General features: G+C 54.9%; 1 protein-coding gene across 7 annotated transcripts in view; it reads right to left on the bottom strand.

Moving 5' to 3' along the window:
* The window catches only part of CACNA1C (calcium voltage-gated channel subunit alpha1 C), a 462,078-nt gene that overhangs the window by 99,249 nt on the left and 346,084 nt on the right, over positions 1-16,745 (bottom strand). For 5 of the 7 annotated variants that reach the window (XM_042248242.1, XM_042248240.1, XM_042248245.1 and 2 more), the window contains exons 8-9: positions 15,827-15,930; positions 8,931-9,103 (exon numbers count right to left, since the gene is read on the bottom strand). In XM_042248242.1, coding sequence (XP_042104176.1) covers positions 8,931-9,103; positions 15,827-15,930 — 277 coding nt within the window. Of the gene's footprint in view, positions 1-8,930; positions 9,104-15,466; positions 15,571-15,826; positions 15,931-16,745 lie in introns of all 7 variants that reach the window. The other 2 variants (XM_042248246.1, XM_027968047.2) reach the window with 1 other exon arrangement.

The raw sequence follows: 16,745 nt of genomic DNA, 5'->3' as shown, positions 1-16,745 counted from the left end.
CTTCATGAGGCTTCAGCCTCGCCTCCCCCTCAGCAGGAGAGCAGATTTCAGCCTTAAACTGCAGGCGTTTATGGGAAGTGAGTCATTTTAGCTCCCAAACCCGTGGTGCCTCAAGCCCCATAACTCCCTGTATGAATCTGCGGGCAGCGGTCAGCACATCCATCAGCCACCCCCCACCCCCCGCCTCCTCCACGTCCTCCACTTTAATTGATCATGCGGCTCTCCCTGCGGGTGCTTGTCAGGTTCTTCTGCATCCTGGTTCTCTCGATGCTTTAATCATGCACATCTTTCTCAGCAAGGCTGCTCCAGAACCTGCTCTAGAACGCGTTCTAGACCGGAGGCCTTGCTCCCCTCTTGCATTGGTCAGACCCTGTCAGGACCACATCCACGGGGGCTGCCAGAGGTCGAGTTCAGGGACAGGGAAGGGCTGAGCCCACATTCTGTGCAGACCCTGGGATGGTTTAGTGCAGATAAGGTGGTTAGGGGACATAGTCTCTGTCTCCAGACTTGCGACATCTATTTCTGGGGCTGCCCGAAATGATCCTCTTGGGAAAATGATCTGAACCTCAGTTTTTTTATCTAAAAAAAAAACAAAACTGAGACAATATGGGGCTTTCCTGGTGGCTCAGTGGTAAAGAATCTGCCTGCCAGTGCAGGAGACAAGGGTTTGAGCCCCGGTTTGGGAAGACCCCACACACCAAGGAGCAACTAAGCCCGTGCAGCACAACTATTGAGCCCGTGTGCCACAACTGCTGAAGCCCACGTGCCCCAGAGCCCATGCTTTGCAACAAGGGAAGCCTCCGCAGTGAGAAGCTGGTGCCCTGCAATGAGGAGCAGCCCTTACTTGCTGCAACAAGAGAAAGTCTGCAGAGCAACGAAGACCCAGCACGGCCAAAAATCAACCAATTTGAAAAAAAGAAAAGAGAGACCATAATACGGATCTTGGAGGGTTAAGTGAGGATTCAAGGTAACACGGGTTAGAGGAATACTTCTCTGTGTGCGCATATTGCCCAGACACCAGATGGACTTATTGGGGATGAAAAAGCAAAAATGCAGGCCCAAGAGAAGGACCTCAGGACCAGCTGCTGTGATCTGAACGGTCACCTGGAGTCTGAGGACTGGTTGGTGATGGTGGACGTGTTCTCAGCCGCTCCCCTAGGAGGGCTGCAGACATCACGTTCCCTTTGGGGCCCTGGTTGTCAAGGTGGTCAGACTTTCATGAATATTCATGATATCCCTACTGTGCAAGAACAGTCACCTACTCTGACAGGGTCTCTGCCCTGGAAATGCTTAACAGCTTGTGAGAAGACACTTTGTAAAATCCTTGAACTGTTATTACACGCATGAAAAAAAAAAAGGTTCAAGCAGGACTCAAGAAAAGAGCTTTGCTCTTCTCCTTTGGAGCCCCCTTAATTCTCCTTTTTAACCTTCAACTGCAGGGTCTGCCAGAGACTGGGTTCTATTCTCCCAACCTACTCTCTGCCGTGCCAGAGAGGCTGTGAGCACACCTGACTGCCTAGTGGTCCACCGAGCCCTACTCTGGACACTTCTGTTGGGTCAGGATGACATCACACAGGCCATGGACCCTTCAGGATGGCCCTGCTATAGAGAGAGGTCTGCAGCTCATTCGGAAAGAATTTCTGCTTCTATGAAGCAGGGAGACTAGTAGCAGAGTGATACGGGGCCTCGGTTCCAGTTTGCTTTTAAATAGATTTGGGGCTAAACATATTTTTTAATAGGCAACAATTGAGTTAGTCTAATGAGAAATGTCATCCCCTACCGCTGCCAGAGAAGCAAGCTGCTTCCATTAGAAGTAATGCTTCCTGGACAGATTAAGGCATGGAAAATCATCTTGGGTCGTCAACAATTCCCTCCAGTTTCACTGATCTGATTAGACTTAGCAACGGAAAGAGAAATTTACAAATTAGAAGCCGTTCTCTATTTATTACCAAAATGGCTGCTTTCCACTCCGCCCAGGAGACGCAGCTGAGATCTCATTAAGTCTCTGCTTGTGATAACATTTAGTCCATAAATCTCCATCTCTACCAGTGAATGAAATGAGCGTTATGCCCAAGACCACACGATGGATGAAATCAAACCTCTGCCCCTTGGAAGGGAGTTGACCTTTTCAAGCCTTAAATGTATTCAGCTTTCCAGTCCTAAAGAAACAGCTGGGAACTTGCTCTGGGTCCTCTCTTAACCCTTTCTCAACTGCCCGTGTAGACAGCTAGCTGGCCTCACTGAGAGAGACATAAAATAAAGATATTTCTGGCACTTCTCTGAATGTATTTGAAGAAGAAAGGAAAGAACCGGTTGGTACATGAAGAAAAACATTGAGGAGTAGTCTGTTCTCTTGCAGAAGTCAGACAGAAGTGTTGAAGACAAGACACGGAAGATGACAAATTAATTGGTGTGTCTGCTTCATTCTGTGGCCTCTGCGGGCCAGATATCCGGTCCTGTCTGGTTTTAGCCTGACACAGTGACAAGGCGGGTCCGGGTCACCTGTTCCCAATGGTGGACTTTCACAGATTTCCAGGCCTCCCACCCCTTTTCCATATTCACTGTTGGTTGATCCGCCAGGCTGTATGACAATTCTGGGGATGTGAACCTCCCCTCTCACTCCAGTTGCACAGCCCAGCAGGAGGAAGATGGATAAACAGGTACAACAGGTCATGTACATCAGTGTCACCAGGCAGGCATGGAGCAGGCATCTGGGGTCAAAAAGGCAGGGTAAGGAGAGGAGGGGGAAGGGTGGAAAGGGAGGGGCGCCTGAGGAGGTCTCAGAGCGGGGTGGTTCCTAAGGAAGATGGTGGAGCTGGGCTCTGCAGCTGAGGGGGGACAGAGGATACCAGGCTCCAGGAAGGTCTTTGGAAGAATCAGCTTGCTTCCAGGGTTCAGGGGGCTCCTACGGGAGACCCAGAGCAAGTTCCAGGAGTCTGAAATCAACTGAAGTCCTCTGGGGTCTGATGGACTGGAGGTTTCTCTAAACTCCCAGGGCTAAAGCTGACATGTGTCAGCTTCGAACAACAGAAACCACACCCGATCCTGAAACAGGTCTTTGCAGCTGTCTGATCTGACTCCCCACTTTTACAGACAAGGAAACCGAGAGGGGAGAACTGCCCATCAGCCGGTGGGCAGGGCCTGGGAGTCTGGAGACCTGTGGTTCTCAGCTCCTGTTCAGTGTACAACATAGCACACCGCTGCACTGTGCAGACCGTAAGCTCCAGCCTCCAGTCGGGTGAGGGCCGGCTGTGTGCACATTTCTGATCTAATCAAGGGACGACATAATAAACAGATAGAATCCAGTAAGGGATTAGTGGAAGCTGCAATGAATGGAAATGGTTTTAGACCACCTAAGGGGCTCAAGAAGAAGCTCTACAAGTCTAACTGAAGCCTGGTGCCCTCTTGGCGAAAACCTTGGATACTCTGCCTGATGGTCAGTGACTGACCAGATCAGCTGCCCAATCTCTGCAGAATGGCGGAGGGAGCCGAGGGCAAGAGGGCCAGGACCCTCGCTGCTGGCCACACCAAGGAGATGTGCCCCTGCTCCCAGGTGGAAGCCCGATCTTTCTGTGTCTGCTGTGGCACAGCAAGCGACTCACCAAGCTTCTCATTGTAGCTGGAGCCAGTATTGAATATCAGCAAATACAATAAAACTGTAATTCTGAATGTTCTTGTTGAGAAAGGGTTCTCAGGTTCTTCTTGCCTGTGTATATGGTGTGCATATCCATGTGCCTGGTGTGTGTGTGTACCCCCGGGGTGTGTGTGTGTGTGTGTGTGTGTACATGCTGTTATTTTCAGAGAATTTTGTTGACACAGTGATTGACCTGATGCTGGATATCGTTATCCTATCTCATGAGTCACTGACATGAGATGTAAGAGTTGACCGGCTGATTTGAAGCTTGGAATTGAGAAGGTAAACAAAGGCTTTCCCCCTTAAAACTGGCCTGTCAAGCATATAATTAGGGCTTTTCACCTCATCAGCCAGCTGTTGAGAGCAGATCTATTATCTCATCCCCGAGTAGAGGCACAGACAAGTTTCGGTGCAGCTGGAATCGGTGCTTACCAGCTTCTGGCCCGCGTTTCTGTTTTCTCTTGACCTCTAACCTTGGGGGGTTTGTGTGCCTGCACCAGGCACATTCTGAAGCCCCCCGAGCACGACTTTGGGTCTGTGTGTCAAAACCGACATTATGCTTAGCAAGTCAGTTTTAGAATATGAATTTAGTGACCGTCAATGGCTCCTGTGACTAGATATTTAAAAATATCTTTATTTTTTGTTAAAAACCCCTAACACTGAAGAACCTTATGAAAACTGAAATGTATATCTTTTGAGAGGATAAACCTTTCATCAAAGCTCTGTCCAGTGAAAGTCCCCTGCAGACCTCTTTGCTGGGAGTGAGTTCAGTCAGTTGGATGAACTCACATGAATCACATCTAAATTACAAAGGATGTATACTTTTATGAATCTCAGTGAGCGGCTTTCTTCCTTGGCCTGCTACCACCTGGCATGTCGCTGGAAACAGGACAGTCTACTGTCCCTCGCCTCCCTTGATGACCTTCACGGAACACTGTCCTCTTGGGGCCGTACACTCGATGGGGCCCCGTTCCCAGACTGGGCCCGACAGCAGAGCAGCCAGATTGCTCCCTGGCGCATGGACTGCCCTTGGAGAAACCCCTGCCCGTGTCCTTGTTCTGACCAGATTCCCGAGTGTGGTTCTGCACATGAATGACATGGGCCCCCAGGACCCACCCAGGGGAATCATTCCCAGCGGCCTGGAAGGATCCATGAAACAGCCTCACCGCGTGGCCCAGGGATCGGATGCTGGTGCTCACCGTGGGGCTCAGTTTGGGCCTGACGCCTTGTCTCACCAGCCGGGTGAGCCATTCCCTCACAACCCCAAGGCAGTGTTCAGTTCAGTTCACTCGCTCAGTCGTGTCCGACTCCTTGCGACCCCATGAATTGCAGCACGCCAGGCCTCCCTGCCCATTACCATCTAGAACGAGCTAAAGGCGACGGGCTGGAGAGGCGTCCGTCTGCTCTCCCTGCGGGGTGTAGGGTTAGGATGGCTTCTAAGATGGTCACTTAGGGGCCAGAGTAAGAAGGGAGCCGAGGAGAAAAACTTTCGCTAGTGTCCCTCTGGCCGTCTGACCAGAACTCTATCTCGGCATTTCAGGTGTGTGGCAGCCGTGAGGATGAGTATGTCCAAGGAATACACCATTTGCATTCATCGAAATGTCAAAAAAAGCTCAAATAATGATGCCTGTGCCTTGGACACGTGTACAGTGTGGACCAGTGATGTTCAGATCCCTGCTTTCGAGCCCCACTGGGCCCTTCTGAGGGCAGCCTCTGCTCTTGGAAGCCCTCCAATCTCTGTGTTTCAACAATACACGATCCAGACTTGGCAGGGCGGGTGGAAGCCATGTGGCTCTGCTGCTGCATGGGGACTGCAAAGGGGCTCCTGGGAGCAGAGCTGAATACACGGAATACATATTTAATCTGCTTGTCTGTGTGGAAACTCAGTCGTTCGGTTCCACGGTCTGTCTGTCTTTTCCACACTCATCGCACAAATGTCTGTCTTCGAGGGCTGGGGCTGCATTTAAATGGTCTGAACAGCATGAAAGAGAGATTCCCACATGCACAAATAATTAATCCATGCATTTTTGATCTTGAGGAGGAGAAAGAAAGAAGAGAAGGATTCCTGTTCCATGAGGGCTGTGTCCCCAGGGCCTGAAGCGGCATGTGGCGCAGCTGCTGCTGCTGCTGCTAAGTCACTTCAGTCATGTCCAACTCTTTGCAACCCCATGGACGGCAGCCCACCAGGCTCCCCCATCCTTGGGATTCTCCAGGCAAGAACACTGGAGTGGGTTGCCACTTCCTTCTCCAATGCATGAAACTGAAAAGTGAAAGTGAAGTCACTCAGTCATGTCCGACTCTTTGCGACCCCATGGACTGCAGCCTACCAGGCTCCTCCGCCCATGGGATTTTCCAGGCAAGAGTACTGGAGTGGGTTGCCATTGCCTTCTCCAGTGTGTGGTGCAGAGTGGACCTTTAATCGGGAGATGGATGGATGGGTGGGAGGGAGGATGAATGAACTCAGAATATTGTAACATATTTTTTATATAATTTACTGACCACCTTATCGACTCTGATTGCTTAGAGAAACACCTCAAACAATGCACTTTCTCTCTGTTCCCTTCCCTAACCCTGTTCTTTCTATGACCTCGGTGGTGTCTGCAGCTTTTCCTCCACAAATGTATACCTGGGCTCCTTGTGGGTGTGCTCAGCTACTGTGCAATGGCGTATCACGAGCAGTTTCCTGCCTGGGGTCATGGCTGTATCACCATAGCTGAACACCTGGCATCTCCTAAGTGCCGCTGGGGTTCCTGGCTGGGGCGGAGGCAGAAGTGGCCAGAGCCATTGGTCAAGAGTGACAATATCTTTCACCCTTTTCCTGAAAAGACTACTTAGTCTTTGAGCTGAAGAGAACTGGCAGATACGCTGTACTGTAATCTTTTAGCAATTTCAAAGGCAAGTTTCAGCTACTTTGATGGAAACATATAGCAGCGTCTCTCCCCTTGTATTTGCTTCAAAGGGCAAACTACGAAGTTCTGAAGATCAGAATACAGTTTCTGGGCAGGGGCCTGCCTTTTCTTCAAATCCATTAGGTGGCCAGCTCCTTAACACCTCAGTCTCGTCCACTCTGCTCTTGATTGGACTTTCCTGCAGCCCACACCTCTGGATGAACCTTCTGGCTCCACCCCCAAGCATCTCGTGTTCAGTTCCTCACGCGTTTCTATTTCACCCTTTGGCTTGCTTTTTAAGACGCTCATTCCCTGGCGCCCCAACCGCTGGACTGCTCCACAACCATCTCCACAATGGAAGCAGGCAGGCCCTGTACTGTCTTCCTCCTGGGACAAGGCTGAAGACAGAAGCAGACCCAGGCCCCGAGGAAAGAGCCTGGGGAAGGGCAGCAGCTTCCAGGCTGAGCTCATCTGTATTTGGGCTCAAGAGGGTCCTGAGAGAGACTCTGTCCACAAGGGTAGGCGGTTCATCGTGTGCTCCCCAAAGCTCGGTAAGAAATGGGGGTGGGGGGCTTGTGCACTCGATCTGCTCCAGCAGCAGAGCCTCCCCCATCTGGGCAGGACAGGGAGCAGCATCCCCGTCCTTGGAGGAGAGGCGATCACGGCATCTCTGTGGATAGCCACACAGTGCTGGGTGGGCCGTGGACACACATGTCCCTGTGAACAGGCAAGAAACCCGTTCCCACCATCCGTCGAGAACTGAGCACCGCCCTGACCAGGGAGCAGACTGGGGTCCAGAGACGACTCCTGTGCTTGGCGGCAGGGGTGCCCTCAGCTCCCAGGCCAGCTCACTCATTCACACATCACTCGGTACCATGGACCACCCCCTTGTCCACGATCCGTCAGCAAGACTCTGCTGGGCATCTTCCCAGGAAGACCCTTGGCCGCGTCGCCGCTTCCTGTTCTAATCCATCCCAGGCCTTGTCTTCCAGCCTGCTGAACTCCTAGCAGAGCGTGAAGCCCTCCTTGGGTTGTTGAATCATATTGTTACCAGCCCCTGGCAGGGCACTTTCTAATTCTGTGTGTGTCCCTTGAGCAGAGTCACCAGAAAGGGCATCATTGGAGGATGTGTTCCACCTACGTCTGAGGTGAGGGAAGGCGGGCCGCTCTCTGCTCACAGCCATGTCCTCTGCCCTCTCTCTCCACCCACGCCTCCTCCCGGATTGCCACCGAGAGCTCAGGCACCAACGAGCAGGAACAGCTGGAAACCAGCCGGGAGGCATGAGCGCAACCAGCACAATGCATGCCATGCACACGGCCAGGGTGTCCACACGCCGTGTCAGAACACACGTGCACACACGCGTCCTGTGCCTTCCTGGCCTCCGTAAGGATACAGTGACGGACACCCTGCCTCCCCACTGGTCCCCAGAGTGCAGCGGGTCTCCCTTCTCTCTCTTGGCCCCCAAGCCCCTTTGGTTCCCCGCCCTTACCTGCCTGACCCACGCAGCAAGCTGTTTAACCTTATGGATTCCTTGGCCAGAAATGACCTTATTCAAATGTGTGAAACATGAGGGAAGGATACCCACAGGAGGAAAGCATGGTTGGGGTCAGAGAGACAGAGGTCAGAGGAGACACAGGGCAGTTAGGGCCACGTTCACCCCACAACCCAGGTACTGGGGGCTGAACAGAGCACAGAGCCCCACTCTGGAGCCACCAGATCTGAGGAGGCGTCAGGAGCCTGCATTTCCAGCAAGTGTCCCAGTGATGCTGGTGCTGCCAGTCCAGGGCCCACATTTCAGAACCACTGGGCGTGTCCCATGAACCTGGATTTCCACGATTCATTATCTCCTCAACACTTGCGAGTCAATACCATCCATCACTCATTACCATCCTAGCAAAAGCCTGGCCAGTAAGCCACCATGGGAAACCCCAGAGAGAGGGACTGGGCTCCATTTCTAAAACCTGATGCTGCTCTGCCAAAGCCCTCAGGGTTTCTTCAACCTTCCTGTTTAGCACCTCCCTGGAGCTTTGAATTGAACCTCCTCGAGAGAAACCTTTGGCTCTTTTCCCTGAGAGAGCACAGCGGTGTTTGGAAAGGGACAGGGGCGCGCTTTCCAGGTGGTGGAGGTGGAGATGGTCCCTTTTGAACAAGCCCAGAGCAGGGTGCCCACCCCTCCGCCCAGGGAGCCGGGCTGGGAGGAGGACGTTGGATTGAAAACAAAGAACCCCATCGAGCAAAGTGTCTCCGGACCAGAGGCTCCAGCAGGACTGGGAGGCTCTGCTGCACACGTGGGACTGACTTCTGAGAGCCGAGAAGGATGCATCAGCGAGGCAGGGGTGGGCAGCCTCTCCTCCCCGAGCGCCCCCTCCCAAGCCCAGTCCCCAGCCCCTTGCAGGATGCCGCTCACTGTTTCGGGGTTTCTCTTCGTCCAGGCCCTCGTCCTCATTCTCAGGGTCGATGTCCTCAGCCTGCGTGATCCAGTCCAGGTAGCCCTTCAGGTCCTCCTCCAGCTGCTGCTTCTCTCGCAGCTTCTGGAAGTCGCCCCGGGCCTTGGCCTTCTCTCGCTCTTTGGAGAACTCTCTGGTGAGAGACGCCAAGCGGGCAGGGCAGGAGAGATGGGGCAAGAGGAACAAAGGGTTAGCTGCATTGCACGGGAAGCCCACCGCCGGCCCCCACTTGCATGGACCCCCATCCCAGGTCTGATCTGCTCTCATAAAATGGCTGAGGGGGGGCATCCTTACTTGGGACGTGAGCAGCGGGTGGACCAAACTCATGTCCCCTCTTTTTGGGCCATGATTGCAAGCTGCCTCTCACGACAGATGTCCCACAGTGACCTGAAAGGCCTTCTGAACAACAGCCATCAGGGACCCCCATTACAGCCCCGGAAGACAAGGAGCTGGGGTCTAGCTGAAGCCCCTCCTGTCCCCGCCTCCACTGGCTCTGCCAACCCAGGTGCTTCCTCAGGGGCTTGAGGTTGGCCCTGGTTGGGTATTTACACTGCAGAAATCGTCAGATGTTACATATCAGGGCTCTGCCTCTCAAAGAGCCCACGTTATATGTGGGCTGGTATAGTCACTGAGGTCAGGCCCAGGAGAGCTCACCTCTCCACCCCTTCTCATTTCTAGGGCATGTTCTGCCGGTTCAGCAAGCCTGGAGGGTTTCTAATCTAGAGAAAGTTCTTTCCCACATGAGGGAGACAAAAGAGGGTTCCAAACACAAGAAAATGTCCTGTGGCTGCCCTTTGGGTCAAAAAAGAAATCTAATCAGAATGGGAAAATGCATAAAGTCAAGACAATATAAAAGCTAAATGGGGCATTCAGTCTCAAGCAATAAAGAGTAGAAGCTAAAACCGGGTTGGGATTTGCTGGAAGAAGGGCCTATTAAAGAATTTTGGAGAGTGTCTACTTCTTTCCTGTTTCCTGTGATTCTGTCCTTATTTTCTCTCTGACTTTGAATTCACGTTCTGAGCCAGGAGGGGCTGGTGGCCAAGAAGGGGGTCAAGGAGGCTGGGTCTCACTCTCGAGGCAAGTCTGTGCCTTTTCTAAATAAATAGCAGTGCATGCCTCAGTGTGTGGTACTTGGGACCCTGGGGGTATGTGCGGATGCCCTGGGCATTTCAGCTTCCTCTAGAGACACGACTCCTTCTCTTAGCGGTGGAGGCGCAGTTCACGGTGGGAGGCTGCAGAGTCCACCTGAAGGGATTCTGCAGCAGCAGACACTCCACAGGCGGGCATCGTGGAAGGCAGGGCACACAGGTGAGCCAGGGGCAGGACAACTCAGCTCCGGAGCCCCCATACCCACCAGCCAGGGTCTGCATTCGCAGCTGGAGCTCAGTTTTCACTCTTTACCATGAGGGGCAGGGCCGGGACGGTCTGGGGACACTTCCGTTGGGAGACGTGGGCTCCAAGTTCTTGCCAACTGCTGCTTTGATGATGCTCTGATTGAGACGGGATGTTCTCCTTCACTCTGATTGAATCCAATTCCAGCCTGATTGAACTTGCTCTTCCTGGGCTTCCTGCCAGCTGCCAGCACCTCCCCTATCTTCTCTGGGGAAAAGGGGCCCGGCTGCCCACTGACCACGTGGAGGGAGGCCTCAGCTCCCGCTGTTGGGGAGGGGCCTGGAGAGAGGCCCCAGCCCTCCCACCCACCACTCCTCTCGGGCTTGTGGGCTTGCTGCCTGGAGTCACTGCACAGAGCGCCCCTTCCCAAGATGGCAGCTCCAGGCCCCCTTGACCATCCTTCCACCCCACTCCCTACCCTTGGGAGCTCTGTCCCTTGTGCAGCGGGCTTGGGGTGTGTAGGGGACTGAGTAGCTAAGGTCTTCCTCCTTCTGGAGCCAGGAGCTGACCCAGTCATGCATGGTGACATCTGCTCTGCAGAGTGGAAGTTTGCCATCCATACCCGAGACCTCTGGGAACCACACAGACATCCCCAGGAGATGAGGAAATAAGTTTTCCTGGGGGTGAGGGGAGCGAGGAGAAGCAGCATGGCCAGGTCCTCATGGGGTTTAGGGCGCATGGAGGGGAGGGGGTTCTCCCTGTAGGCCCCACGCCATAAGGGACCTGCAGGATGGAAGCACCTGGCTCTCTTCATCTCCTTTCTGATGTCCTGATGTCTCACACTGCTGGGTCAGTCATGGGGTGTCTGCCTGAAGGCAGGGGCACATCCTGTGCCTGTAGTGGCTGATGGCACAGATGTGGTGGAGAGCCCACTCTGGGTGTGCGGTTTGTACATCTCCCACTGGTACATGTGGAAGGTCTGTTGGTGCCATGGCTCGGGCTCGAGGCCCCATGATGACCGGTGTAGCCGGTCCTCATCACCCATGGACTCTGCATCTGCAGACCTGTCTCCTCTCTAAGCCTTGTTAGTCATGCCATCCATGGTGAGACTTTGTGGTCACTGCAGACATGTGGTAAGGCAGGATCTGGGGTCATGGTCCTGGCTGAGGTCAGACAAGGGGCTGCCACCTCCTGGGTGCAGCTCATACTGCAAATGACGGCCTTTTTACAGCTCATCTGATGCCATGTCTCCCGTATTTTGTGATTTTTGTTGTGATTTTTCTGATTAAATGGCCTCTAAGCACAAAGCTGCTATGCGGTCTATGACCCTATGTGCTCGAGGGCTGGGAGGTGCCTCTGGGGAATGTTCAAGTGTCTGACAAGCTCCATCCAGGCCTGAGTTATAAGCTGTGGGCTGAGAGTGTGGTGTGAATGAGCCAACACTATGCCTTAAACAAGGTGCCTTCACATAGACGCACATAACAACAACTTGTGTCCTGATGACAAGGCTGTGCCCAGAGGCTCACAGGAACCTAACCCAGTATTTCCCCAGAAGAACAGAGGTCGGTGTTCACGAATTCAGTGTTGGACCAACCCTGCTGGGAGTCGTGAGCATCACCTCTGTCCAGCTGCGAGGCAGCTTGTCTGGCGCTTCTGCTTCTTGCCGTGGGTCTTAACTGTGGCTGGTGGTCAGGGCTGTTTCCATGTCACAACGTGCCCATTGCACCCTCAGGCCCTCTGCCTTATCTCTCGGGGGAAGGAGAGCTGGGCGCCCACCCTCTAAGAGACCCCAGGCCCCTTGTCACCTGAAGACATACGTCTTCTCTGTTTGCAACAACTTAAAACCACAAAGTGACCAGAATCCAGGGTCCAGTGACTTTCACTCGATTGCAACTTCTAGTGCAGTTTCTGGAATCTTGTGGTTGCCATCACTGTTCTAATGGGTGGGAGGCGGGATTTCTGGAGGTTCTGAGACTTATGAGGATCAACAGGTAATGAACGTGGAAGCATTTTGAGAAGATCCACAAGACGGATAGCAACATGGATCCATCTGGCCTCAGCAGGAATAGGTTTCCAGACAAAGGATGCCCATCCCTCCAGTGACCAAAATCTCTGACTTCCACGTTTAAAATGGAGCCTTTCCAGAGTTGCTCTCCTGCCTTCCTGAGCAGGAGACCCCAAGCGTCCTGAGCCCTTCCTTCATGACTGCAGGGAGGAATATACCAGGATGAGTCACCCTGCTGAGCTCTGAAAGGACAATACCCTTAACTGATGGACTCAGGGTCCCAGCCACCAGCTCCAAACACTTCGAGATGGCAGTGCTGCCTGGGGGTGGGGGCTCTGCTCTCCCTCAAGGGTTGTCACATGTACCAGCTGCTGGCCTCCAGCTCAGGACCGCCTGAGGCCCTCAGGGCAGGGGTTCTCCAGCTTCCTCCAGGATCCCTGGTCCTCGGTCTGGGCCCCCCATCTGCCCACAGGTGGCCTCTCCCCCTTGCATCTTGGCCATAATTTGGAGTCATGGGATTAACCAGACTGATGGGCTTGGAGATGGTGGAGGGTGGGGGATGGGAGCAAAGGTCTTGGGGCCACATGTGGGGGTTAAATCCTGATCCTCCAGGCCCCACCTGTGAGAACTGGGGAGGTTTTCACATATAAACCTCACTTTTCTTCCCTGTGGAGTGGACATGTGCTCTGCATCAGCTCTCGGGCAGCGTGGGCAGCACGTGAGCGGATCCACCAAGGACGCCAAGCCCGAAGCCTGCCGACAAACTCCTCACAGTGGACACCGACCCAAGAAGGGGCCTCGCGGTGAGCTCCTGGACATTTCCAAGCATTCCGGGAGGTTGGCCACAGGACGAGTGGGCATATGGTTGTGATCCAGGGGGGGTGGTGGTGGTGGGGGAACTACCACACTGCTGTCCTGGCTGGTCAAGACGGGGTCAATGCCACACATCCCCAGTCAATAGCAGCCGGGTTCTGGGCTTCTCCTTGGGCAGCCAGCCCTCTGGATGGGCCAGGAAGGGGAGCTGCTCACCTGCAGACACTCTGCGTCCAGGCAAAGTGGGTGTCTGGGGCCCAGGAAGGTTGGGAGGTGCAGCAGAGTTGGGGGGCTGGGGTGGCGAGGGGTCCAGGGAGACCGATCGAGGGCTGAGCTCCCAGGAGGGGAGTGGGTCTGGGTTCTAGAATCCCATGGGCCTGCCCACCCACTCACTCACTCGCTCAGACTCAGCTGGGCTGAGACCCATCCTTTAAGGCCAGTCTGCTGCCCCTAGCACTGCCACCATCTGACTCCTCTTTGACCTCTGGGGAGGAGTGCCCCTCGGGGGGCCGAGCATGACTTGGCAGACCCCTGCTCTAGGGGGCTATGAGGTCGATGCCTCAGCCTCCACTGCAGATTTCTGGGGGGACTTCACTGCTCAGACCTGCTCCTAATCTCTGGGGGGAGGAGGTGGAGCCACCTTTACCCAGGTTGAGAAGCTGGCACATCACAGGCCCAGCTCACTCAATGTTTGTCTGCGGGCAGTGATGGGGAGATGGGACAGGGCCTTGTGCAAACACCAACCAGTGAGGGGACCCCTACAAGCCACATGGCTCCTCAGGGGGCCTTCCCTTGTCCCTGGAAGCAGAAGGCAGCATGTCTAACCTGGGATGACCCCGCTCAGTTGTCCAGCCCCAACAGCACTGAGCAAATAGCGAGCCCCATGGGGACAGCACTGCCGTAGGGATGGCGCTGCTGCTGAGCGCCTGCTGCCCGCTGAGGCGCTGACGTAAACCGCCATGTGCCGCTGTCACGGTGACCGAGGGGCTGGGGTCACGATCCCTGTTTTGTCAGCTGGGTGAGCAACATTAAGAACCTCCTGCCTCCAGGAAGGCCAGAGCTGAAGCAGCCACATTTCTGCCCTGAGAGGTGACGAGTATGACTTTTCCAACCCTCTCCCTGAGAACCCCCATAAACAGGCCATTTTCTTGTGTTGGACACAAAATGGAAGCCCTTCCACCCTCCAGGCAGCTGACGGGGGCACCCACTGTCCTGTGGATCGCTGTCAGACTGACGGAGGGTGCTGGTCCCCCCACTGTGTGGCCAGTGTGATGGGGCCTCTGATGGCCCTCCTGCTGGGGAGGGGTGAGGTCAGGGTGGAACCCTGTCCCTTCCCCACTTCCAGGGCCGACCCTGACACTACTGTGCGGCCTTGGACTGTGGCAGGAGAGGGGGGACGTCCTCCTCCTTGGCTGACTTTCCCCCATACACACATCCCCAGAGACGGAGGAAAGGCTGTGAAGCAGCGGCCCCTCCCCCACGTGGTGCAGGAGCAGAGAGTCACGGGAGCCTTCAGGGGTGGCCTTGGCGTGGCTGGCTTGGGCTTGGAAAGAAGAAAGGGAGCCGAGGAGATGTCCAGTGGGGCTGTGGGGCAGGGTGGCCGCCCAGGGCTCCTTGGGCCCTGCCACCTGCTGCCTCGACTGCTTTTTAACTTCATCTGCGCCAAGGCCGAAACCAGGAGGGCCTCCTACTTGGCGCTGGGCAGGAGAAGTAGAAGGAAGGCGTGCCCAGTCTCCTCTTCCCTTCTGTAATCGGGAGCTTCAAACAGCTGAGTGCTCTTCCTTTCCGAGGGGGACACAGACGGGGCAGCCCAGGCTGCGATCAGAGCCAAGGAGAAGGGAATCTCAGTCTGTTTGGTTTATTTGCATGTTAGCTCAAACTCCTGGCCCAATCAGCATGGGTAAAGAGGGCCTGAGTCCTCATTGCCAGTGATCCTGGATGGAGGCTGGACAGATGGCCCAGGTGCCCGTCTGCTAGGCTGCTATGAGGGCCAGAGTAGATGGCCCATTAATCTTCCTTCAATTCCTCTGCCAAACCAAGGGGCCCAGATGCCCCCGAGGTCCCCGGAGAAGCATCCTGCCCACCTGGACAGTCCAGCCTGACGTGGGCAAGGCTGGCAGCAGATAAGCGGGCCCGGGTACCTCTCACTGCAGCCCAAACCAGGGGTGGGGGTCCTCCCTGCGCCTCTGACCTCTGTCCAGCCAGGCCAAGGACATTCACTTTAAGGCTCCCGGGCTGGCCCACATCCCAGATTCATCAGAGCCAGAAGAATAGAGGCAGGAAGAGCAGAAAGAGTAAAACGAGGTAAATGGAGAAGTCGAGACCTTCTTGCTTGGTCCTGCTTACCCGCTAAGGACACCGAGAACCAAGTTAAGAACAAAGAATGAACCTATGATGATTAATGTGACAAAATAGATCCAGGGCCAGTCCCTTCCCACGGCATCATTGACCTGGAAGAACGGGGTCAGAGTTAGTGTAGCTCCGGGAGCAGCCGAGCACGGCCCACTGCCCCAGGCCTGGCGCCATGGGTGGCACCGGGACCGGGGCTTCCAGGTCACCAGAGGCCAAGCGGCCTGCCCAGCCAGCAGTCCGCATGTGCAGCTGAAGCGAGACAGTTTCTGTTCTCCTGGGCCTGGTGACGGGCACACGGGGCCTGGGGCCTTGCTCAGCTGCGTCGTGACGTGGACACAGAAACACTCAGCTTACCCGCTCAACACACCAAGAACCAGATTTAGAACGAAGAAGGATCCGAAGATGACCAGACTGACAAAATACACCCAGGGTAACTCGTAGCCCATAGCATCCTGCATCTGGAAAGACCAAGGATAGTGAGGAGAGAGAGAAGCAGGAGTGAGTTCACAGCGAGGAGGCAGGGAGGCCAGGAGGGAGAAGCAGAGGCTGGGAGGGAGGAGCAGAGATTGGGGGAAACCACTGTCGCCCAGCGCCACCTTGATTCTAACACCCTGTGACCTTGACCTGAGCGGGAAGGACCTTGGCGGCTCTGCCTCGGGGTGGGTGGGGATCTTGCCCGGCTGTCTCTGCCCTTTTATTTTTGGGGGAACAGAATTTCCCGCCAATATTTTCTGTTCACTCGTCTAAGAAGCTGGGTCACCTCCAAAGTGCTTTCTTCCCTAAGAGATGGTTTCTGCTCACTTGGGTTTATGTGGTCACTGTGGCCGGCACCCTGGCCTCAGCTCTCGCAGACAAGCAGGGGTGGAGGCTTTGGGGTCACACGGGGAGACGCCTTCCTCAGGGAGTGACCCAGGGGCCTGGATGGATGAGTGCTGATGACCAGGCTGTGTCATTGACTTCAGAGGCCACGGGCCGGGAGGACGGTGGTTCAGGGTTGGTGCTCAGGGAATAGCTCTGGCAAACATGGGCCAACGGAGACCCCATGGGAGGTCCACACCCCTGGCTTTCCAAAATCCCTCAGGGCACAGGCTTCCTGTATGACCTGCATCTGTGGTTTTCCAGGTGAGGCCCCAGGGCCAGCAGTGTCACCCTCCCTGGGGACCTGGGGACTAGTTTGGAACCTCACCCCTTGGCCCTACACCCACACTGGGGGCGCCTGATGTCCCAGGTTCTCGTGAGCCCCGAGTGCATCTGATGTGTCTTAGGCTTGAGA

Source organism: Ovis aries, chromosome 3 (assembly GCF_016772045.2).
Source record: "Ovis aries strain OAR_USU_Benz2616 breed Rambouillet chromosome 3, ARS-UI_Ramb_v3.0, whole genome shotgun sequence".
Taxonomy (NCBI): domain Eukaryota; kingdom Metazoa; phylum Chordata; class Mammalia; order Artiodactyla; family Bovidae; genus Ovis; species Ovis aries.
The sequence above is the reverse complement of the archived record's forward strand: the minus strand, read 5'-3'. Positions and strand labels throughout refer to the sequence as shown.